This window comes from Metopolophium dirhodum, chromosome 1 (assembly GCF_019925205.1).
Source record: "Metopolophium dirhodum isolate CAU chromosome 1, ASM1992520v1, whole genome shotgun sequence".
Lineage (NCBI taxonomy): Eukaryota > Metazoa > Arthropoda > Insecta > Hemiptera > Aphididae > Metopolophium > Metopolophium dirhodum.
Window position 1 is genome coordinate 107,130,690 of NC_083560.1, and position 26,822 is coordinate 107,157,511.

The following is a 26,822-nucleotide window of genomic DNA, read 5'->3' on the forward strand; positions in this document are numbered from 1 at the left end:
AATAAATAATAATATATTATGTATCGACACCTACTTAATTTTTGAAGAATACGTCATACATTGTTCAAGAATTTTGTAAATTTTCACCTTTTTTGATAGGTATCTATTTTAAATCTGTGTTTATAGTTTCGTAATAGATAGGTATTTAACTTTTGATGCTTCATTTGAAATGCGTCCATCATAGAGCTAACAGTTAAAAGTATTATAATTGTATTATGTTATCGTTCGAAATTCTTAAATTAATTTGTTCTACCTATATATATTTTTTTCGGACACAGCCACACAGGCCACAAACAGCTAGGTGAGTGCGCATACAATACGTGGTAGATGTAATAAATTTAAAACTAATATAATATTATATAAATGTATAGTAAAAACGTTGTACAATTTAGAAGTTATTTTGAAAAAGTATTTTATTTTTGATATTTTCAGCAATACCTTGAATGCTAGGGGCTTATTAAAATTTAAAACTTAAACAAACATCAAACATATTTTATATTGTCAAAAAATATGGTAAATAAATAATATAAGTTATGTATACAACTATATAGTTGGTATACTAAATAAAAAATAAAATGTAGATGCCTAACAAATTAAAAAACTTTTAATAATGTTTCAAAATAATTCAAATACATTTTTATTTTTTAATGATTACACATTTGTCTTAAGACTCGGAATAGAATTTTAAACGTTTTCAGAAAACTTTCATAAATGTGCATAATGCATTTCGGTATACAATATATTATTATAATTTCATATTATGTATAATTTAATATAATATTATCATTTTTACAACACAATAATTGTTTGCTAGAAAATAGATATAGTTTCTTAAAATAACTAATTTTGTTAATTTTATTTAAAGTTGATACCTACCGTAAATCCAAACAATGTATTGTTATTGCTATACCAAATTAGAGAGCATATTATGTCAGATCAGTGGAAGTCAAATTGGGGGGAGGGGGATGAAATTAGTGAAGAAAATTATTGACTATTAATATTTTTTCCATAACAAAACAATCCTCAAAAACATAATATTATCTATGTAGAGTTAATAAAAAGCGTTACCCACATACCTGATTTTTGAATTATATTTATGGCCTTGTTATTAATCTTGAAAACGTGTGCTGCATTGACGATATGTTACAATAAGTATTCATTTTTTATTTAATAGTTAATACCTACAATAAATCTAGATAGAGAGAAAACAATAATACAAAATTGCAAAAATAATGTCACATTTTTTTTTAATAATGTATTAAATATTATATTAGTTATTGTTAGAAAGTATTTCTAAAAGGTTTCTATACATTTTGTTATTTTTGATCTTCGTGTTAGCTTTGATCAATGTTTTTGTATATTAATTTATTGTTTTATATTCGTACATTTGTCTGAAATTGTGAGGCCAAGTATATAATATATTGTGTATTAGGTCTGAATTGTAATTTTAATTTTGACCAAGATTACAATTAGGTGGTTATAAAAGGTACAGTTTTAAAAATAGACAATATAGTTGTAATAATTATTGTATAATATGGAATACAAATTATTTTAAAGATGCAATATGTTTCTTATGAAACAAGCTACTAGGTACCTGCATAGATATTGGCATTCAACAATAACTGATTTTGGTAAGCATTGTACTCAAACAAATCGGAATTAAGACATATATTTTACTGTCACACATTTTTAAGCGTGTTAATGCATTCGGCCGTCATGCGTATATATCTAGGTATACAGGGTGATCTATTTACATGGCTAAACTAATTTACTAAGCCAGTTATTGTGTGTTGGTTTTTTGATTAAATTGTTGATGCCAATCTATATATTTATACTTTCATGATCAGAAGCAGAATACTTTTTTAAAACATTTTTTCGTAAAAATATCGAATAAGTATCAAATAAATAGTTGTTTAAAATGTTATGAAAAATAGAAAGAGGTCCCTCACAATAGTTGTGGTTGAACACTCCAAATCCTATTTGATCAATGAGTATTCGATATTTATAACTCAATATTAAAAAAAAATTATTTTGATTCTAATTGCCAATTGGTAAACTAATATTATAGGTTGTTATTAAAATAATTTAATAACTGATAAGAAATAGTAAAATATTATTTTTTTTTTTTGTAAGATGTAGCTAGGTATATAGATAGTGTTATAAATAGTGACATAGCGCGCATAGATAAATCGTAGAATTCGGCTTGGCGGTTAGAGTGTTAAATTTCATAAAAACGTGAATAGTTGAATAGATCACCCTGTTGGTATGCTCATTACGACCGACGGTAAGTATATTCTAATAATTTCAATTCTTATATTATATAATATAATACGTGAGCTCCGTTACATAATAATATATTTTATGTATAAAAACTCAGCATGTTATTGGTCTGTATATTATAACTATAGTTATTTACTCATACACCGATTATGGTAATATTTCGCGAACCGTGCGACAGCCGGATCCAATATCAAGTCGAATCGCAGTCATTGTTGCTGAATCGGCGTCGAAAAACTAAAAAAACCGTCTCCGAAATACTCGTCGGTCGTTACCTTTAATAGGTACTGCCGTTCCGATTCCGGTGGCTGTGTACGTCTGCCCCGCGAAATTTCCGTGTATTCTCGTCGTATCACCGCCGTGACATTGCAGTTATCTATTCATAATATTTGTGTACATTAAAATGGCCGGCGTGTACATCCGGAGACACGGAAGTGTCTTCGTTGACTCGTCGTCACCGCGGTCGGCGGTTCAATCGCGCAATCTGCAGACTCCAGCGGCGGCGGCGGCGGCTTTGCGATGGCGGTCAGACTCGTACCAAGTGAACGGTCCCTGCAAAAGCCTCGACCAGCTCGGAAACATTCCACGGCCGGCTGAGCCCGGGGTGGTCGTCGAGCTGACTAAGCTCCCGCACAGCTGCGGCGCACACGACGAAGACCTGCAGTCATCTCACCATAATCAGCAAGGTAGATTAAAAATGTATAGTGCGTATTGATGTGTATAAAGCGTATTTAGGTACAATTAATTCTAATTTATAACACAATGACTAATAGTCATTGACTATAACACGATTTTAATTCAAATGTCATTGATTTCCACGATAACCAGTGTTATTCTATGATGTATTACCACTATGCCCCAGATAGAAATTTAATTTAAATGTTTATAATATTATTTATCATCTTAAATTATAGTACGTAATCAAAGAATTTAGAATAATAATATAAGGTAAATAATTTTTAATAATCTATAGTCTATATTATAATTTATATTTTTTTTTATTTTACTCTTGTAAGATAAAATTTGTTTATCCCCCAACGACCATAGAAAAAACTGTGGCAAGCACTGACTTTTGTCAGGCTGTTATGTTCAAATCGTCATTTAATAAAAATCTTGTGGCAACCATTTTAAGTGTAATAATTGGATGAAAAGTGGTATAGTTTGCTCTGTGTTGTGTTATATATGGCTATACTCTATACCACTGCACATATTATGCAATATATATATATTCTAAATAGTTCTGGCTTACCGATCGATTAATGCAATAAAGACTGTTGAAACATCTGAAACGGCATATTTGAATAAGTGAAATTAGATTTTTATGTCATCAACTTACCGAAAGAATTGAAAGTGTTTAAGTAACTATTATTTCCAATAATAATACTCTGTTGTGGCCATTAGAGAAATAAATACAAAAAGGTGGTAAGTGGATATCGCTCTGCTGTACAGTAGGTTACAGGTAGATCACATGTATAATGGATGGTATTAAATTAGAATTCAATGATATAATATCATTGTATACGAAAATCGATTCTGAGCGGTGACGGTTTTTCAGTGTGGATATTTTATATTATAATAATTATATTTATACTGTTATTACTTATTAATTATTATTAATAGAGTAGCCGGTAAATTGAATTAATATTATCAACAAAATAACTAAAATCGTTATTCTTGGTTATTGTATATGTAATTTTCTCCAAATTTGAAACATTTTTCATTTCATAAATGTTGTCAAAAATCGAGCTCTAAATTATAATAAAAAAATTGTGCCTATGTATTTTTAATAATTTTCAACTGCTACAATAAGAATATATCAGGAACCTTGTATCAAATTTTCACGCTTTTTTACCCAACAAATAACATTTTATTAATTATTATAGAAAAAAAAATTGAAAACTGAAAATGTCCCTAAACAGCTCAAAACGAGTCAAAATGTTATGGTGTATAGAAAATGAAAATGTAAAAATTCAGTGAAATTTAAATGAGAAATCGAGTGAATATCCAATGTTGTGAAAACTTGAACTTCAAACTCTCAAAAAAATTAAATTTGATTTTCTTAGACATTTTTTTTTTTTATAAAGGTAGATAGTCTTATATTGAATTTTAAAATCAACAAAATTTTTTAGGTATTTATAACTCAAAATAATTTTAACATTTTCGTAATTTTAACGCTTTATGTCAAAATTCAAACTTTATCAAATTCAAAGTTGATCAAAAAAAAAATTGTGACGCAATTTTTAATATTTTTCAAATGCCAGTGTAAAAATATATTTAGAGCCTTGTTCAATTTTCAAGCTTTTTTTACCCGATAAATAAAATTTTATTGACATTCATAGAAAAAAAAACTAAAAAAATTTGAAACTGTATATGTCCGTAAACAGTTTAAAACAAACCCAAATAATTTGAACATTTTATCGTGTATAGAAAATGATGATAATATAAACAACCAGTGAAAATTGCATGTATCTACGATTATTTGTTTTAGAGTTACACCAAAAACCAATTATGCGTAAAAATCCCCTTTTTACCTCAATTTTTATTTTGTTTTTTCGGGCGTTTTTGAAAACTATAGGGAATTTTAAATTTTGACCTACTGAATGCACCAATTAGTTTCACTTTCCTATCAAAAAAGATACTGTTGAAGAAAATCGAAGCAGTTTTACTGTCCCAAACGGTGGTAAAGGACACAAAAAAAAAATCATCATTGTAAAATCAATACATTCATCGCTCCTCTCAGAATCTAAAATGATCTCGAGACTTTTTTCAGAATACTTAGGTACTGTATTATTGGATTGAATTGCGCAAGTTAAAGTTTTAGTTTCTAAATGTATTGGTTTTGCTAAATAAGGTTTTTTAAACATTTTTATGTGAAGACATAAATAGACATTAGTAGACAATAATACTTTCATTTTCAACTACCATGGTAGTTTCTGGTAGAAAATTGAAATTAGTTGGTACTTTATGGGATCAAAAGTAAAAATTCAGTTACTTTCTTCTTTACATATTAATCTGGAAAAATTATAGAGAAATACTGAAAATTCAGAAATATTTATAGTACCATTCAGTGGTGTGTAGAACATTTTTTGTGTGTGAGACCCAATGCACTTTTTTTTTACTACCACCACCACTACTTTTATAAGTACAAACTTTACAGTTTACAAGTCCCCTATCATCCCAACGGTTTTTTATTAGTTAACATTTAATTCTCTATTATGACAAGTCAATCTCATATTATTCTCATGGTCTCACATCAGTTCACCCCACCACCCACCAATTTATGTTGAGGCACAGGCCTCAACAAATTATTTTCACCACGCGAGAGACGAGAATCATTTACCGATTTCGGTTCGTCCTTACCACGGACCGTATTTTCCCTTTATTTAAACATTTTTTTTTTTATCATGTTTAGGCCATCGACAACCAAATATAAATTATCATGTTATCACGTCATGTTTAACCTATTTTGTCATGATAATATAATAAAAATTATTAGTTTATGACATTTTAAAATGTTGACGTCCCTCTAAAATGCGGTAGCCGGATACGCCTTAAATTCGTCCCTGACTACAATAAATTTGACAATTTAAATTACATTTGAAACAAATGTTTTGCAAAAGTATTTAGTGATTAATATTTAAAATTATATTATATGCGAGGTATTTTAAATACAATTTTTCAAATGCTCATGTCACGAATCACAATGATATATAGTTTCACTTATTACATTTAAGAATTAAATAGGTAACACTATTATGCATGTATAAATATTATTTTTTAGTTGCATCAGTGAGGAGTTACTTATACAATTTCTGATTTTAATATTGCAGGATTTATCTCTGTGATCAGTGAAAATAGAAAATCAATAACATTTCAAAATAGTAACGAGCCACAATCAAGTACAGAGCTGTAAGTATATTATATACAAGATATATTTTAATGTCAACGTGGCCGGCATAAGTATTTTAAATTTGTTGCTTTTTTTTAAACTTAAGCTAGTGCAGAGAATGCAGTAACCAGGTACATATATTGGTATTGGTTATGCGTTTATGAGTTATGACTACTAAAAACTTTACAACAAATAGTTTAGTTACCTATAATATATTTCAAAACTAGGTCAACCATTTAAAATGAAAATTACTTATACCTAAATATGTATGAAATGTTTTAATTACGAAATATTGCATTGTACCTATAATATGTAGAAATATGTAGTACCCACCTATACAAATTGTATACTCGGTCATATAACTTACTATAAAAATATTTATAGTTGTTTTAGATTCTGAGCGTAGAGCGTAGCGATTGAAGTGATGTGTGTGTTTTTTATAATTCCATCACATTTAGGAAATACGATTAACAACAACGTTATTATATTATATTCATATATGAACTCCATCCTGAGGAGGGTTTCAGGTATAAACTGATATCTTTTACTAGGTACTTGTGGGCGTCAAACGTAAAAATGACCGATATTTTTTTAAATAATTGGTAAAAAAATGTATAAAACACCAATTTTTGACAAAATTAATTTTGTTTTTGCTTGTATAATATAAAAATAAATAACCGTGGATACTTGACATTTTTATATTAATATTAATATTTTCTAGACATGATATAGTTTTCAAAATCTTTTGTTGCTCATTAGGTACAGACATTTGAAATTTTCTACAAGTCAAAAATGTTTGGCATTTTATACAAAGTTTTTCATAAGTAAAATTATAAAATACTAATTCTGCCCATTTTAGATTCTGAGCGGAGCGATGAATATATAGTTTTTACAATGATGTGTGTTTTTAATTTTTTTTTCTGTGTGCACCATCTATTGGAGTGGTAAAACTGATTCGATTTCAAGAGTCTATGGTTATTCGTTTTTGAATTACAACAAAATAAGAAAATCGCTACATGAGAAATCGAGTGAATATCCAATGTTGTAAAAATATGAACTCAAACGCTTATAAAAATTTAATTTGACTTTTCGGTAGAGATTTTTTTTTTTGATAAAGATAGACAATTAACTTATAATTAATATTAAATTATTAAATTTTCAAATCTTAGATTTAAAAAGAAATTTTTTTATGAATTTTCAACTCAAAATAATTTGATAATTTTCGTGATTTTTCCGTCTTTTGTCAAGATTTGTACTTTAAATGCTTATAAAAAAAAAAAAAACTGTGACAAAGGATTTTTAATATTTTTCAGATGTCATTGTAACAATATAGCAGCAGCCTTGCATTAAATGTATTCAACAAATAAAGTTTTATTGACATTTATAGAAAAAAAACTAAAAAAAATGGAAACTGATAATGTCAGTAAACAGCTAAAAATAAGTCAAAATATTTGGAAAATGTTATGGTGTATAGAAAATGCTGATATAAATATTCAGTCAAAATTTTATGTACCTACGGTAATTTGTTTTAGAGTTGCACCAAAAACCAAAATTTTGTCAAAAACTGATTATGCGTCAAAATCCCCGTTTTTCCTTAATTTTTATTTTATTTTTCACGGCGTTTTTGAAAACTACTGGGAAATTTTTACTTTTGGCCCACAAAGTACCAACTAGATTCACTTTCCTATCAGAAAAGATACTGTTAAAGAAAATCAAAGCATTTTTACTGTCCTAAAAAATGATGACAGACACAAAAATTAAAAAATATTAAAAAATTAAATTAAAAAAGGTGGATAAGTGGATGTCGCTCGAATGTACAGTAGGTTACAAGTGGGTCACTGTAATGGATGGTGTTAAATTTGAATTCAATGATATAATATCATTGTATAAGAAAAACGATTCTGAGCGAAAACGGTCAGTCAGCCTATGATATTACCAAGTATATTTGATGATATTATTGTGAATAAAGTAATTTATATATAACCTATTTACGTGGAGCCTTGTTTTAAATTTTAAATCCTTAGCCATAAAAGTTAAACATTTTATACATTTTTAACCACAAAATAATTAATAAATTATAAATTTGATAAATGTTGTCAAAATTTGAACTTTAAATGCTTATAAAAAAAAATTGTGCCTATGTATTTTTAATATTTTTCAACTGCTATTAGAACGATATATCAGGAGCCTTATATTAAATTTTCACGCTTTTATACCCAACAAATAAAAATTTATTGATATTTATAGAAAAAAAAACTAAAAAAATTGAAAACTGACAATGTCCGTAAACAGCTCAAAAAGAGTCAAAATATTTTCAACATTTTATGGTGTATAGAAAATGCTAATATAAACATTCAGTGAAATTTTCAAGTATCTACAGTCATTCGTTTTTTAATTACAATAAAATAAGAAAATTGTTACATGAGAAATCGAGTAAATATCAAATGTTGTAAAAAATATAAATTTCAGACGCTCATAAAAATTTAATTTAAGTTTCTTGTAGACATTTTTTTTTTTGATAAAGGTAGACAAACTTATAAATAATCTTATATTACATTTTCAAATCTTAGATTTAAAAAGAAAAATTTTTATGAATTCTCAACTCAAAATAATTTGCTAATTTTTGTGATTTTTCCGTATTTTGTCAACATTTGAACTTTAAATGCTTATAAATAAAAACTGTGACTAAGGATTTTTAATTTTTTTCATCTGCCTTTGAAACAATAACCCAGGAGCCTTTTATTCAATTGTCAAGCTTTTTTACTCAACAGATAAAATTTTATTGATATTTATAGAAAAAAAAACAAAAAAAATTGAAAACTGACAATGGCCGTAAACTGCTCAAAAAGAGTCAAAATATTTTGTAAATTTTATGGTGTATAGAAAATGCTAATATAAACATTCAGTCAAAATTTCATGTCCCTACGGTCATTTGTTTTAGAGTTACACCAAAAACCAAAATCGATTTTCTCGAAAACAGATTTTGCGTAAAAATTCCCGTTTTTCCTTAATTTTTCTTTTGTTTTTCACGTCGCTTGTGAAAACTACTGAGAAATTTTTACTTTTGACCCCCCAAAGTACCAACTAGATTCACTTTCCTATCAGAAAAGTTACTATTGAAGAAAATCCATGCACTTTTACTGTCCTAAAAGGTGATGACAGACACAAAAATAAAAAAAAATAAAAAAAAAACACACATCATTGTAAAATCAATACATTCATCGCTTCGCTCAGAATCTAAAAAAATTAAATATTAAAAAAAAAACACAAATTATTGTAAAATCAATACTTTTGTCGCTCCGCTTAGAATCTAAAATGTTGAAGATACATTTACGATTTTTTTTGTTAATCATTTAAAGTTCAAATGTTGACAACATTTTTCAAAATTACGAATATATTTTGAATATTATGTCGTACCTAGTTAATAATTTATAAAGTGTTCAATTTTTATATCTAAGTATCAAACATTTAGTTTACAGTTTCGTATAAGTAATTTATAGTGTAACCAAGAAATCTAAATATATATATACATTCCTTTTTGTTTTATGGAAATTTGAAGTTCAAATTTGGACAAAATTTGATGTTTAATGAAGAATAACAATTTTAGTTTTTTTGCATTTAAAAATATTATTTGTGCGTTTTTGAAACTTTGTATGTATAATATTATTATATTTTAAACATACAGTGCCGTTTTCAAATGCAGTAGAAATATATCATAAAATATACTTTATAGATAGGCTGACAGATCGTTTTCGCTCAGAATCGTTTTTCGTATACAAAGAATTTAAATGTCTCATATACATAACAGTATACTTACTTAATGGCGAGGTACACTCACACATACTGTACATCTGACTGGTTACCTACTTTCCCCCTTTTTTACAATTATAAATTATAATTTTACTGTGCAAACATTATATTATATAATTTGTATTATGTACACTACGTATATTTGAACACCTATAGGTAGGCATTTGCAGAACAAAAAATCCACTGACAATATTTTAACTAAATAATTTATGCAAACAAAATATTAACTGTTACTAATATGTGTTAAAATAAAAACTGGGAGGTACCTACTTGCGCCAGTTATCTATTATATAATATATATATAATACTGGTATTCGGGAAAGTGATGTGTACAAGTGATAATTGACTATAATATTATATCAACATTGATAAAATAATGCTCAATCAATCTCGAAGATCGAAAAAGGCTACAACTAAGTCTGAGTGAGCACCTTAATGTTACGATTTATGCTGTTTCTACTTACGTGCATAATAAATTGAATAATGTACAATAATGTATGTTAAATCTTAAATTATTATCTTTAGAATTAATAATTAATATTGTGAATTTTTAGTCCAAGCTGGACTTGATTTAGTTATTTTAACTTAATTAAGCTAAGATGAAGGTTGTCAGATAACTATTAATTGACTCCCTGTCTAGATTAAAATTGATTTTAAAGTTAAATGGAAATAATAATATGATGTATAACTTAAATATAAGATAACTATTTAATCTTCATTGTAGTCTGTGGGATATCCTATTGGCTATTTTATCAAAAATATAAAATTGATTTGTCTTTTTAGATTACCTATTAAGGTTATTTGAGATTTTCAGGATTCTTGAATGCTAGTAATAATAAAATAATTGGTTTGACAGTTTTATATTTACCATTATGTACTTTGGTACTATTAAGTTATATATTACCTATATTGTTTTAAGTTCTTTACTAAATCTCCAAGTGTTTAATTCAGGGCTTGAAACCGTTATTAATTTAATCGAACTGACGCGGTAACCGAAAATTTTTTGAATACCGGTCCTGTTATTAGCGGTAACCAATTACCGGTACTAGATTCAAAATTACAGGTTACCGTTAAGTGATAACCGCTTCCAAAAATGCCGGTTACTGGTAACCAATTGAATACCGGTTTTCTAAAAAAAAATTGTACTACACCTTTGTACCCGTATACTTAATACAATATTCGTGTTGTTATAGGAATCAAGCTATTTTTAGATTTCCCAGTACAATATACGATGAGGGAGACCGGGACTATCGCTTATCGAGTACCGTCATTACTCATTACCAACTAACGATATTTTATGTTATAGGTAGGTAGGAAATAGAAATGTAGAACACCAATTATTTGAATTATTATTACAAGAATTGAGACTAGGGAAAAAAAACGAAGATATAATAGTATTATTTAAGGATAGTTTTAAGAAGTTATTATTTATTATACCGTAGCTACGAGCGTATAATCATTTATGTAGCTAAAATAAATTAAACATAATATTATTATAGTTCGTTACGTAACGGTAGTCAATATTTATAAATACCGGTAATCGGTTCATAACCGGTTAAAACATATTACGTTATTATAACGTTTTATGTTAGCTGAAAATTGTCACGGTAACCGGTAACCGATAACCGGGAGTACAAATAGGTTTATAATAACGGTAACCGATTATAGGTTCCCCAAAATTTCGGGAAATTACCGGTTTTCGATAAAAACCGGTAACCTGTTTCAAGCCCTGGTTTAATTTTATATGACTGTTTATACTTTTTTTGCAATAAAGCGTTTATAAACACGTACGCTTGTTTATTGTAGATTCTGGTGGTTTTTTCTAATTTTTCACGTGTAACTATAGTTAACTGTTAAGCGAAGTGTATTAAATTTACTATTTATAAGTATTAACTCGTATAGGTAGTTAATTTTCGTACCTACCTCATTACCTAAAAAAGAATTACTTTCTATATTTATCTCTAACTTCCCAAACCATAATGAAAAACTTCTGCAAATCAAAGAAATTGGTTTTAAGATATTTTGTTTTGGAAATTTTATTTTAATTGAGTTTTGTGTAGGTATTTATGATTACAATTTTAACAAAAACTCGAAGCAGAGGGAGTGGTTACTTGATTAATAGTTGTTGATACTCATATCATCTGATATGCATAAATAACTTTTTTGATATTTCAATAATCTTCTTAGTTAATTTTTTTTTATCAACCATTTTACATTTAAATGTATGGTTATCCAACTAAAATTATCTTGTCAGCCAAACAATTTTTGAATACCATGATTTATATTGTTGCTTTAAAGTTTACAGTAAATAATACCTATGTACCTATGTACTGTTAAAATAGGAAATATACTCAGATCTGGCAGCAATAATGTGAACACGAAAAATTTACTAAACGAATGCCAAAAATGTGTTAGACTGTAACAGTACCTAGTATACATGACAAGAAATAGGTAATATTTTATGATAATTACTAACACCCATTTGTTATTTTTCCGCACTTCACGAGGCAATTTCAATAAAACAAACAGGTGTTTTGTTGTATAATTTATTTAAAAAAAAAAAAAAAATATATAACAAAAATAAAGTCAGTTGACTGGAATAAAAAAAAATATGAAATGATTGGTTTATTACTCTTACACACGGTATGAGTAATGTGTGCGTTCAACACAAAATAGTGTTACACCCGTTTTTCAGTTCGTATAGTATATTATTACACTAACGCTGCTTTTTAGTTTAATGCTATCATTACAACGATACGTTTAATAGTTCTATTTGTTTACTTTTATAATTAAATATAGGTAATAAGATTGTTTTTTTAAATGAATTCTCCTAAACATAGTACGGAATACATTTCTGCTATTAATGTTAAACAAACCAGCGATGAAGTCTACAAATTCAATTTCAGCACAAACGACGGAGAAAAAAAGTAATCTTCTGCATTTTATTGCGCGTATTTTTCTATATCCGAGTACAAATAATAAACACTCAACAGTGAAATTTTTATGACGAGTAATACTGTATTAGCATATTATAAAGGTATTTCGTTTTTTAAAACTTGTAAAATAACGTATAATTTTTACAAGCCGTAGACGTATAAATTATATTTTTGAAATTTCTAACAATATATAATTTTGTTGTTTCGTAAAAAATTTTATTTAACCTAAAATATTTATTTTTATTACAAGAAGTTTTTTAAATTTAATTTTGTACTTATAAATTATAATAATATTATTAGTGAAACTAGTTATATAGCAGTATAGTTAGATACATAATTAATGTCTATGAGTTCACCAAAATATTTTTTAGATTTTTGTTTTGTTTGACACTTCGCATTTAGGCTTACAAATTATTTAAATTATTGATGATTATTAACTATTTGTTTTTAAATATATGTGACTATGTGAGGAAAAAATAAGTGATTTTAATGCAATGTTCTTTGTGCATAAAAATACGAATCTTAACCACCAAGATTTTATGTTATTATTGGGCTTGAAAATAATAAAATGGGCTATGTTTAGTACTAGCATATTATTATATATCTAATTTATAGTATAAATCAAAACATAGTACCTAATAATATTATTCATTTAAGTCGTTTTACACATGTAATTTTAATGATCACCTGCCAACTGACTTATCACTAAAATGCAATTAAAAAAATAATTAAATATATTTGTTTCTTTAATTTTTAATGATAATTCAAATTTTTTATGCATGCAGGAACCAACAAAATAATCAACTTAATATTTTTAAGGTTTACAACTCTTTTAAGTTTTCAAGTTGTGATTTTTTTTCTGATAATCTTTATGTTTGAATCACAACTATGGTTCACTAAAATTCATTAATAGTTTTGGTTAAAATAATTAGAATATATAAAATATATTAATTTTTAGGATAGCTACATTTTAGATTAATAAATAAGTATTCATTTCAATTAATTCAGTTAAAACTATTAAAATATTAAAAAATCACTAAATAGCCTTTAACATAATTATTATAAAAAATAATTAAGTAAGTTTATTTGCTGTTGGTACAAATGCGTGCTTAATTAAAAAAAATCTTTTCGAAAATAAAGAAGCATGCGTTTTAAAATTAATTTGGTTATTCTATTTTATCAATACATAGAATCATTAAAAAACCATTAGTACAACGACATATAAGATGTACCCTATATAATATAGGTAGGTACATTTCATATAATGAGTGTGCACCTGTGGACGTACACGATATCGTTATAACAATATTATGTTAAAATGAAAATTAATGAATTATACGAAAAGTGTTGAGTCCACATTAATTATCTGATATTACTAGCTATTATAGTCCCACGAACTGATATAAACACATATTTATTTTATTTAATGAAAATGAAATGAAACGTCCTAGCCGTCATGTGCATTGCGTTTATAAATTAATGAATTATTACTGTAATAGTTACATTATAATATATTAATGACAATTTTATGATAAATAAAACACCATTATACTTTTGTACATACTTTTTTGGTATATGCTTATAATATACACGTTTTAACAAATTATTATTTGTTTATTATTATTATTGTTGTCGTTTGATGATGACGAAATTCTATTAAACTCGTTTTAATAATAATAAAAATTTTATAGGTATGGATAGGCATTTTAAACATAAAAATGAACTTAAAATATATTTTAAAATCATAATATAAGATATCAATAGTATAATAATACAAATTCGCCATTCATAAAACTGAGAAGCAGTATTAATTTTTTATGGCAATTAAAAAAAAAAATGTATGTTTTCAATGTTAATAGCATAATTCGGGTCAATACAAGTTGTTCTTATTTATTTGTACAAAGCCACAAATTGAGAAATTCCACATTTTAATAGCATCTACTAATGAAATAACTTAACAATTATAATTTTATGTTCATACGATTATTAAAATAAGATTTAATACATACATTTAAGTTTGTTTTTAGTAGAAATGTCTCAAAAATAATACATTCAATTACGTATTTCAAAATAAACTAGGTATTTGTTTTCTTTTAATTTAATGTAGATACCTAGGTGCATATAGATTCGTTTTCTCTAATGATTAGGAAAAGTGTTAAAGTGTTTTAAAGTTACAACTATCGATTTCTTTTTTTACCATAAGATAAATTGAAGTTTGAAAATCGAAGGATTTTTAAGATAAAGTTATAGGTACATGATTCATATTCAAATATTCATTTATTTTAAGTATATATTTTTCAATTGCTCAAATGCTTAGATTTGATTTAGAGTAATAGAAAGTCTAAAAATTAAAAAATGTTTTCCAAAAATCATTTTTGATAAGTTTTAACAAGGAAAAATCCTTTAACAGTTTCACATCAAGTAGAGGACGCAGACATTTTAACTAAATTGTACATTTCAATCATCAATATTTTCATTATTGACCTGTACCTATATAATAGCTGTGTAATATACTATACAAAATGTATTTTATTTATTTCATAATAAATATATAAATCTATAAAATATGTAGACACAGTTATTTAATATTTTTTATTGCTTATGTTATTTTATACGCATTTTATCAAAATAAATATAACGATCATACATTCAGAATATTGTCTTTGTGACACTTTATTAGAAAAGGTTGTGTTGGCGTGGGTGAACGGACGTCTCTCCTCATAAATTATAGGACATTTGGCCTCCCCAAGAGTTATAAGACGTTATTTAGTCATAGTTTACTTATATTATTTAAAATTAAATTTTACTGACGAAAATTATATTGTTGGTAATATTATAATATTTTATTAATATAAATTATACTGAAATTTTAAGTTTTATAAAAAGGATTGAAATTTTAAATAAAAATAAGCGGTTTAAACTTGATTTAAACTACTGGTGGATCAATAAGTCCTATCCTAATAATTAACTGAGACGAAACGTCCGTGGACTGGTTTTTTTGACAAGGACGAAACGGCGGGGACGAATCTTCCGCGATTTGTTAGAGTGATAGATAATAATATTATGTTATATATTATTATATTGCCTTGAGATATATGTTTAAGATTGATTTAGTTGAACATTACGTATAATAAAACAATAATAATATGACTTTTGACTATATAGGAGTATGATTATTAGTTTTTAAAATATGAACATAAATTCATCATTTTATAGTACCAAACGTTCATAGTTCGATTGCCATATATTTTATTTTAAAAGAACTGTCGTTCATTGAAAAAATACTTTGTGCAAAATGTGATATGAAGATTGATAGGTATCACATTTATATTGATGGGCACTAGGCAGACTGCAGAGTCAACAAAAACAACATTATAAAAGTGTTAAATTATGTGAGTTAGTTTGGTGTTTGAATATTATCGTAGAATATATATGGATCAATTATTAAAATCTTTGTAAATGGTTTTATCGTACCTACATGATATTAAAATGTCCGTTATCATAGGTAATACATTTTAAAAGCAATCTCTCATATCATACAGAAAAAAATGATTTATTACGTTTATACTGTTTATAGGTTACGTTTTGTTTTATTTTAAGTTTTAGCCTATAATGGGACATAATAATTGTCAATCACTATGAAAAATGTAAATATATTTATGTTTGTTATAACTATAGATTCTGAGTAAAAAATGTATTAATCTTACAGTTATGTGTTTGTTTTATTGTGTTTTTTGTGAAGACTATTTTGAATAGAGTCCACACTCCACAGGCATGCTTAAATCTTGCGTGTACTTTAATTTCGATTGTTTTAGTAGTTTTCAGTAATTGCACAATAATTAGACATAAATTGTCACATGCCTACATTACCTTAAAAAAAAAATATTGCAATATTAGAATTACGCGGCGTTATAGCTAGGCAATTTAGCTACACCACATGTGTCAATTTTTCCAATATTTTTTCACCACATAAAGAAATTACCATAATATTATATTTCAAAACGATTTTTTTGTCAGTAATCACGGTGGAGTGTGAATTCACCTTTTTACTTTATCAAGTTTCACGATGACGTGTAAGGTGTAACCCATTGTAATCACATGGTATAATATGGTATAATGGTCACGTTGTCGTTTCAGCTCCTGGTGGTATATATTCTGCCTGAAATGCCGTCAGAAGGAAGTGGGACCCGGATGGGAGCCGAGATGTTGGCCGAAGACGTGCCCACATCCTTACTGCCCTTCGTTCCGGCACGTGGCCCGGATCCTGGCGCTACTCGTCACCGTCACGCTGTGCTGGGGTGTGGTGCTGGCCGTGATGGGTTCAGCCGCCAAACCGGGCGGGCAGTTGTTCAACATCGCCGTGCTAGTGGTATTTGCTTACCTGGGCGGATGGGTGTTTCGCATGCTCACCTTGCCCGCACTCGTTGGCATGCTTCTGGTCGGAATTATCTACAAGAACGTCGGCCTCATCGAAATAGATGACCAGTACAAGGATTTCGTGTCCATCTTGAGGTACATGTCTAAAAAAACGAGGGCCCGCTCAAATTATTGCTTCTGGTTTGGACCCTTGAATCACTCTACGTTGTTTTGTTGTTGTTGTTGTGGGCGATGAGTTAGTAATGGAATGTAATAGGTAGCCCGTTTTCACAAAATTATCTGTACAAAAATGGCTAAAACTATTTGGAACATGCAAAAAAGTACAAGTACAATATTACTTTGAAACGCCATAGAAAGTTTACATAGAAAAAAAAGGTTGTAGGTAGGTAAGAACTTACTAAACAAAAATGTCGTTACATTATATTATTATATATTTACTAATCATAATCATTACTAAATCCCATAATCAATATTTTTATTTTAAAACAAGGGGCCGTAATACATTTTTTAGTATAAAAATTATCATGTAATAATAATTATTGTTATTTTACTATTATTAATTATCAGTCTATCAGAGGTCAAAAACTTTTTCATATTTTTGATAACTAAAAAATTAAATACATTTTTTTGTTAATAATTTAATTTTGTTTTTAATATTATTGTTTAAATCCGTTTGTTATACTGTAAGTATGGTCACCACATGTTTTTCTTTAATAATTAATTAAATTTAATACAAACTACTTGTACCTACCTATTGCAAATTGCTAAAGAGATGTTTTTTCTACTATAACTAAGTATAAATACAGTCTATTAATTTAATGATAAAACATTTGTGTGTAAGAGGGCTTGAGGGAGAACGATCGTTTGAAGCCTCTTCTACTTTTTTTTAAAAACATTTTATCAATTTTACTTCATATTGTTCACTTAGTTCACGTGTAGGTAGATAAAGCGTCAATACGATATCTACGGTTTATTTTATATAGGTATAGGTACTAAAATATACGATCTATATTAACTGCAGACGACGGGTAGTATAACCAGCAAGTCACAACCCACACACCACCATATTAGGACTACGTACAATACCGTTTAATGTCTTTACCGCCGACAGGGGGACACGTATCAGTTTATCAGTTATTTTTATAATGTATAATGTATAATATACTAATATAGCTAATATATAGGGTTTCGAGAGCAGAGTTCCAGTGGGCACATTTGTTTAATATTATGGTTGGGCTCAAGCCACTCCCCATTCCCCTCTGCAAAGACTTAGGAGCTAATTACGCCACTAGGTTTGGTTGTGATGATTTTTTTTTGTTCACCACCCAATCTCACCGTTGAAGCTGTACGTCTTATTCCTTGACCAATAAGTATAGGCAACCTTTGTGTAAAATAAAAACATACGTGTGGATTGCAAGTAGAAATTTTTTTCAGAAAAATAGCGTTAGTGGTAATATTCACGAGAGCGGGTTTGGACTTGGACCCAGTAGCGTTGAAAAAACTATACTGTAGAGTGTTGTTCCTTGCTCTCATTCCGTGGTGTACCGAAGCAGCCGTAATCGCGGTGACTGTTCACTATCTATTGAGTTTACCGTGGAAATTCGCTATACTTTGCGGGTGAGTATCGTATAATATTATTATTATGAGTTATTATTCGACTAAATATTTTTGTTCTATGCATACCTAATGATTTTCATGTAATAACACAGTAATCGTATACCAATCGTAATACCTATATTATAACACGACTTTTGGCCCCTGCCCACTGTCGTAGATCAATTATCGCTGCCGTGGCTCCAGCTGTAGTAGTCCCTTGCCTATTTCGTTTGAGAACGAAGGGTTATGGTGTGGCCAAAGGGATCCCGACGTTGATCATAGCAGTCGCTGGGATTGATGACGCCGCATCCGTCATAGCTTTTGGAGTGGGCACCAGTATGATTTTTGGAAAAAGTACGTACACTTATAAAATGTTTGCGATAAACATAGTAATAAACTAAATTAACTACAATATTCTTCTTCAATGTAAGTATCAAATTTAATTCATAATATATTTAAATTAAATATAATATTCTTTTGCTTTAGGTATCTGCTTGGATTATATGTTTCAGGTCATTTATAGCCATGTCATTTTTATACATATTATTTTTGTAGTAAAAATGTAAAATATTACTATTTGAATATTAAAATAAATTTAGCCATTATTAATGGTATGTCGTATTTGTATACTGTATACCGTGTGTCTGCAGTATAATCCTATTTTGTTTATAGTTTCAAATTCCATGCTATTTAAGTAAACTCATAATTTATGTTTTGCCATTTAAAATTTTATTTTTGTACCAAAATAAAACTGTGCCATAATTTTTTGCTGGTTATTTTTATATGCTATTACCTAATAAATAATCATGTCTTTCAGATCCAGTTAGTTATGATTTAATGTTAAGTCCAATATCAATAGCAGTTGGGATATTGTACGGCGTAGTTTGGGGTTTTATTGTTAAATATGTTCCAGAACGAACTGATGTAAGTATTATTGTAAAATATATTGTTAAAAATAATCAAATAATTGTTTTAGTAATTGTCTAGGGTTTTAGAGCCATAGCAACTACCTACGGAGTATAATACATTTTAAATGATTTTGTTTTTGTAATATTTCCCATCTGTGATGTATATAAATGTTATAGGGACAGAGGACTAGGGTCTAGGATAGAACTTTGTAGGTTACTCCATATTTTGTAAGAAATAATATAGTTTTTAAAAATAATATATGGTAATTTTTATAATACTTTAATTAGGTACACTACGTTTTGTTTTGTATCAATCAATAATATGTTATTTTAATAATTTAATAACTTATTATAATATTATTAACTAGCTGATCCCCATAAAAATGACAACTTAAAAAAAAAATTGTGATTGTTTTGGGTGCATCTCAGCTTCCCTGGTAGGCAATCCGTCTAGGTACGTCGGATCGCGGACAATGTGCAACAGTATATCAAGTAGGAAATGTCTGAAAATTTAATTTGATGAATGCTTGCACCTAATCCACCAAAATAACCAACGGCAACCAATAAAATAACAAATACTAATTTCTATTAATTATTTCTCCTATAACCAATAGTAACCATTTATAAACAAAAATGTTCACCGTAAATCTCAAAGTTTCAGCACCTCCCCGGGTTGGATCTACCGGGTCCAATTTCGAATCTAAATCATTCCGTTAACCACTCAAACACACACAAAAAATGTCATAAAAATCGGTCCAGCTGTTTAGGAATGCATAAAGGACACACACACATGGATAGATTCATTTTTATATATTTAGATAATATACAAGTACTAAGTTAAGTTTTTCCTTGACGAATTAATACATTTATTGTCTATAATTGTTGTTCTGTTTATATAGCCTTACGTAGTACCACTGCGCATTTTAATGTTGACTGGAGGTGGATTATTAGCTGTATTGGGTTTTGAAGGTGCACATTTAGAAGGCGCAGGTCCATTAGCTGTGATCATCTCATCGTTCACATCAATTTATTTTTGGACTAAACAAGGATGGAATATTGAAGATGTATGTTAATGGTTAAGTATAAATAATAGTTTTGAAATAACATACATTTAAAAGTTAATGTTTATTTAAAACAATTTTTATTGGGTAATAATATTGGTTTAGAAAAATTATACGATAATTGAAGATATTGGTACAATTATTTATAGTTTATAAGCTACAATAGGTATGTTATTATATTGATAATATATAGAAAATTTGAAATTACATTTTTAGAATATTATACGAAAAATAGAAAAAAAATTATTAATTAATAATTAAAAATAAATATATTACTATCGATATAAAGTATAAACTGTTAAAAGTCACGTGTTTTTCCTACTATACATATGTATACCTAATTATTGCTATTATCGGATTATTTTAGAATAATATAGATTCCAAGGGGGAAGCGATGAATGTATTAGTTTTAAATGATGTGTGTTTTTTTAAATTGTCTTAACAGCAATTTAAAAATATCGAAAAGTATGGGTATAATAACATTTTTTATAAGCGTTTGAAGTTTAAATATTGACAATATTTTGTTGAAACCACAAAAATTAACAATTTATTTTGTAGTTAAGAATTCATAAACATTTTAATTTTGATCAGCAAAAGTCTTCACGATTTATTACAAAGTTTCTTTTAAATTGTTTCCAACAGAAATTCAAAAACGCGTGAGTCCGATTCACAACGGCTGCGAACAATAATAATAATAATAATAATAATAATAATAATAATAATAATAATAATGCTCACAATAAAAAAATTTGAGTAAGTGGATGTCGCTCTGCTGTACAGTAGTTTACACGTGGGTCACTGCATAATAGATAGTATTAAATTTGAATTCAATAATATAATAATATCATTATATACAATAAACGATTCTGAGCGAAAACGGTTTGTCAGTGTGGATATTTTATATTATGTTTATATAGGTACCTATTGTGATTACTGATTACTATTATTATTAATACGGTAGCCGGTAAGTTGAATTAATATTATAAAATGACAACAAAATAACTAAAATTGTAATTCTTGGTTATTTAATATGTAATTTCATCCTAATTTGAACTTAAAATAACTTTAAAAAACTGTGTTTTTATATTTTTGAGATTTTTTAGTTATAGAATAAGGAGAACCTTATTTTAAATTTTCAATCCTTAGCTATAAAAGTTGAACATTTTATAAATTTTTAACTACAAAATCATTTTAAAATTTAAAATTTGATAATTGTTTTAATAATTGAACCTTAAAATGCTTATAACAAAAATGGTGCTTATGTATTTTTAATAAATTTCAACTGCTACAATAATATATCAAGGGCCTTGTATAAAAATACTCAATTACGTTAATTAACAACACGTTAACAAATTTATCTTCCATTGCATTTAAAAGTTGAAATGTTTAAGCAGTTTAACTATAAAAGTCAATAAACACACATTCCATGCTTTGTAATTTTAACACTTACATATATATATATATATATAAGTATAAGTACCGTCAATTTGCTCCTGCATAGTGAATGGTAGTGCAATAATTTTTGAACTTTCCACAAATTTAGCATTATTTTATGTAATAATTTTGAAACAAATTTTGTTTTATCAATCATGGCTACATGCACGTCATGGATAATGTTGGTCAAGTACTTGATTCAGTATTTAGGTACTTAAGTCTTAAGGTTATGTTTCTTAGGTACCCTCATTTGCAAAAACCAATAGCTTGAAATAACTAAACACAAACGGTTCAACCGCTGCAGATGCGTAATGTCAAGTAGTTGCTTTGTTATAACGACTTAATGTTAGTGCTATACAAATTATTTGTACAAGATGTGGCTTTGTACACAACAATAGCCTTTAGCAGGATTTAGAATGAGATTTTTTTTAAGTTATGCGAGTTATATCATTGTCATACTCGTACAATATTTAACGTGATAATGTTTTCGATTGATCCTATACTAGAACCCAGTGGCCACGGCTTTTGAAATATTTTGGATGATTTTCGAACCAATACTGTTTGGATTGACAGGCACACAAATTATACTCAATGAACTTGACCTGGCATTCGTAACGGCAATTGTTATGTGTGTCGCCATCGCTTTTGTGGTACGTAAAAATAAAAGTGGTCGTCGACCATGTGTTTATATTGGTTATTTCAACCAATATTAATACCTACCTAATGTTCAAAAATTAAAATTGAATGTGACACATGAGTTTTTACCGTGCCATTCAACGTAATAAATAACAATAATACTATTATTATTATTTGTGTTCTATATTATACACACTATGCGAAATCGGGCCAAATAAATTATAATTCATGGCATTTCATTATTCATTTTAGTCACGGATTTTAATAACGATCATAGTAGCGTCCGGGAGTTCTCTGAATTTTAAAGAAAAACTGTTTATCGCATTATCGTGGATGGCCAAAGCATCTGTTCAAGTAAATAATTATTTATTTTATTCTTATAGTGTTGATCTAATATTAGCTCGCCGAATTAAGAGATTTGCAGTTAAAAAACAAACAAAATTATTTCCAAAAGCGCAACGCTGAGGTTATGACGTTTCATTTTAATTGTTAAAAAAAAATGTTGTGTGGAAAAAAGTATAAACATCCTCAAACCATAATAATATTGTATCAAAATATAATCAACTATATTTTGTATTCGCCGTTTACCTTGTCGTATAATGTCGTCCTCGGTTAAACTATTAGATCTCACTCACAATAATTCGCTGTCTCATATTTTTCTTGAAAAACGCTCGCGGTATCGTTTTCAGGCCGCTCTGGGTCCGGCCGTACTTGAGGTTGCTACTAGCCAAAATCAAGACGTAGGATACTCCCAGACGATCGTGATGGTGTGCATCATCTCCATCCTGTTGACTGCCCCGGCGGGTGCGATCATCGTCTCGCTGTCCGGCCCCAAGCTGCTGACCAAGGCCAAGCCCAGCAACGAACAGTGGCGCCGTGGGCCCAGACCATCGATTCGCGATATCACGCTGAACAGCGAGGACGAGGATAACGGCACCAGCGTGAGCAACGATCAGGCGCAGGAGTGCGACGGGGTGAAAGCGGACTGCACGGCCGAGGTCCAGAGCGAAAAGATTTGAGTATACCACGGTCACAGGAATAACATTGAAAAAAATTCATTATCGCGTCATATTATACAACACAATATATTGTATTGTAATATAATATACAGGGTGATTCACTAAGCACGCTCAATAATGAATTTCAAGTTCTAATTTTTGCAATTCTTAAATATACTTAAATATCATATATTAAAGTTCTTGGGGATTTTTTGTACTACTTAGGGAGTGTCCTGTGGCAATACAAGTTATTATTTAAACCTCATTTCTACTGTAAATTATTAAGCGGATCATTTTTCTGGAAATTTTGTGTACCCTAATTCAAAATTCAAACGAATATTTTTTTAATATGTACCTATAAAATAAGGATAATATTCCTTAAAAAAGGTTTTACAAAAATATAAATTATACGTAATATTTAATTTAGTATTTATTATGCTAAGACCATTTTTAAAAATTATAAATTATTATAGATTAACATTATTTACTAAAATGTTCAAATCACTAAAGCCCCCACATCTTCCAAACCCATCATCAAAGATATTTTATCCTTGGTAAACAAAGTTAAAAAATTCAAAAACTACTCGTTAGAATTTTGATTTTGATACAATAATATTTTCGGTAAAATTATCTGCTAAATAATTCATAGTGGAATATGGGGATGTCATTTGAAAAACAGAAGCTTGTATAACTCTACAAAACTCCTTAAATAGAACAAATATCTTAATAATTTGAAAATATGATCTTTAAGTATACTTAAAATTTCCAAAACTTAGATTTTATGTAACTACATTATCGAAGAAAAAAAGGTTCGAGTACCTAACCTTGGTAAATCACCTTGCTGTATAATATGTGGCAGTAAGTGAATCTCGATTTCCGATTTCCTGATCGGACAATTTTGTTTTAATTTTTATAATTCCTCTTTATAAAATCTATATTATAATATTCTGTTACGATGTTTCATATTTTATAGACGGGTTATAGATTATAGTTGTATTCATTATGAGATGGTTTCAAATTTAAATATTTTATATTTTTATGCATAAAACTCAACCAAAATGTTTGGTTTATGTGATAATAATTATTTATGTCCATTATAATACTACGCAGCGCAAAACGGTCCAATTCACTTAATACTGGACAATATAGAGTAGGTACCTTAATATTTTCCCCCATTTCATGAAATACTGAAATTGTTCACTTCTTCGTTATTTTAAATGTGTTAAATAATACTTTTAAGTTAATAGGAGGTACTTAATTAATAATTAGTGTTTGTTAATTTATTTCACTAGAATAAAGAAAAAAAATTTTGTTTTAAAAAATATTATTACTTATGATTGTGTTAGTTAGGTTTCACTTTATTTGATGTTGAACAACTCAATATTGTTTATAATAAACAACTCCACAACTCCACTATTTAATATGTATACCTATATATGTTACGGCGGTAAATTAAGTCAATAGGAAAATAAAGCTATTAGAGTTACTGACTAAATACATGTACCTATTTAAAATTATATTTACATATATTTAGACCACCCTTGACGAAACACATTGGCATATTCTCTGGCCGATGAAGAAGGGGAATAGGGTCAGTTTTACTCCTGAAATTGTATAGAGGGGCAGAGGTATTACATCGTTTTTCCATGCTTTTCTAAGCTCTAATTTTTAAGTTTCTATATTGCATTATTGCAAAACTTATAACACTTTTTTTTTTTTAAGCATTTTACTTGAATATTATATTTCTGTATGCGTCATATGTAGGTACCTACTAAATTACTAGATAGTCATTGAAATATTTATCAAATGTAATTAACTTGAATACTTGATTGATTTTAACTATGTCAACTTTTGACGAAAGTACGTCGAGAAATAACTTAATATTACGTACGTTACCTCGCCCCTACCCAATTTTACTTTTACAATTTTCTTTATGTCAATAATTAGTACTCAATTCCTGCAAATTCCTGACCAGGTTTTTACAGTTCTTGCTCTAACGGGTTTCCCAGAAAGTCAATCTAAAAGTTGATATGGACAAAATATTAATATAACTCAGTTAAAAACAATTTACCTAATTCGTTTTTTTTTTTACCCAAATCACACATTAGAGCATTATTCATTATTTATCGAACATTTATCAATTTTTTAAATAATTAACCTTTATGTTTTTTAGTTTATTAGTTATTTAGTTTATCCTATATTTCTACTGTTTCTTCTCATTGCACATTAGCTATAATAATATAATGGCTTAGGCAATCATAAGTTTGTGTCCACTAAAGTATTAAACAAGAAGAATTATGTATTTATATTTACTTTTGCTTAAAATCATTGCATCTACTGCGTGATTAAATCAAAAAATATTTAATTAACTTGTAATTTTAACCAGATTTGTATAATACTATTATAATACATAGGTACATTTTTGATTAGGTAGGAGTCTATTATCTTTAAAATTAACCGAAAAAGGTAAAGTTACAATTGACAATAGTTATATTGTATCATTAGGTACTCTTTGTAATTTTTGCAACATATAAGCATTGCAAGAAAACAGAGTTCACACTATCTGACCATTCTGACCGTATTCAGACATACACACTAATTGTCCAACTCTTTTGTCACGTTATTCAAATTCAATTATACTCTAAGGAAATTGAATATGATATATGTATAATATAATATAATATTTATGGCTGGTATAGTTAGTCACTAAAATTGTGTACAAAAATTATACATTTCTGTAACAGTGACAATTTTACAATATTTTTGCAAAATTAGCCTCAACGCAATATTATATAATATAGAATGACGTACCTAGGTAACTTTAAGGATCTATATATATATAATTTAATAAATTCCCTGGTTTCAAAATTATAAGGAGCACACAATTAGAAATTTTCGTC

At 28.0% G+C, this 26,822-nt stretch overlaps 1 protein-coding gene across 4 annotated transcripts; it reads left to right on the top strand.

The window, feature by feature from the left end:
• The first annotated feature begins 179 nt into the window (after positions 1-179).
• LOC132936337 (sodium/hydrogen exchanger 9B2) lies at positions 180-25,343 on the top strand. 4 transcript variants are annotated; one of them, XM_061003050.1, is made up of 11 exons: positions 180-301; positions 2,409-2,963; positions 6,108-6,186; positions 17,050-17,424; positions 18,724-18,906; positions 19,064-19,239; positions 19,703-19,809; positions 20,693-20,857; positions 22,795-22,938; positions 23,177-23,278; positions 23,614-25,343. In XM_061003050.1, the coding sequence occupies exons 2-11, from the start codon at positions 2,681-2,683 to the stop codon at positions 23,941-23,943; spliced, it is 1,944 nt and encodes a 647-aa protein (XP_060859033.1). In that variant the 5' UTR covers positions 180-301; positions 2,409-2,680; the 3' UTR covers positions 23,944-25,343. The 4 variants fall into 4 exon arrangements, with proteins under 4 accessions (XP_060859033.1, XP_060859034.1, XP_060859036.1 ...); XM_061003051.1 differs by lacking the exon at positions 180-301 and having other exon boundaries at positions 2,396-2,963; XM_061003053.1 differs by lacking the exons at positions 180-301; positions 2,409-2,963; positions 6,108-6,186 and adding an exon at positions 10,260-10,399 and having other exon boundaries at positions 23,614-25,342.
• Positions 25,344-26,822: the final 1,479 nt, after the last annotated feature.

Excerpts from the sequence above, each read along its gene's own strand:
- LOC132936337 (XM_061003050.1), top strand. The coding sequence starts at position 2,681 with ATGGCCGGCGTGTACATCCGGAGACACGGAAGTGTCTTCGTTGACTCG. Across the intron at positions 2,964-6,107 it reads ATCTCACCATAATCAGCAAG|GATTTATCTCTGTGATCAGT; the intron begins GTAGATTAAAAA and ends TTAATATTGCAG. Across the intron at positions 19,240-19,702 it reads CAGTATGATTTTTGGAAAAA|ATCCAGTTAGTTATGATTTA; the intron begins GTACGTACACTT and ends CATGTCTTTCAG.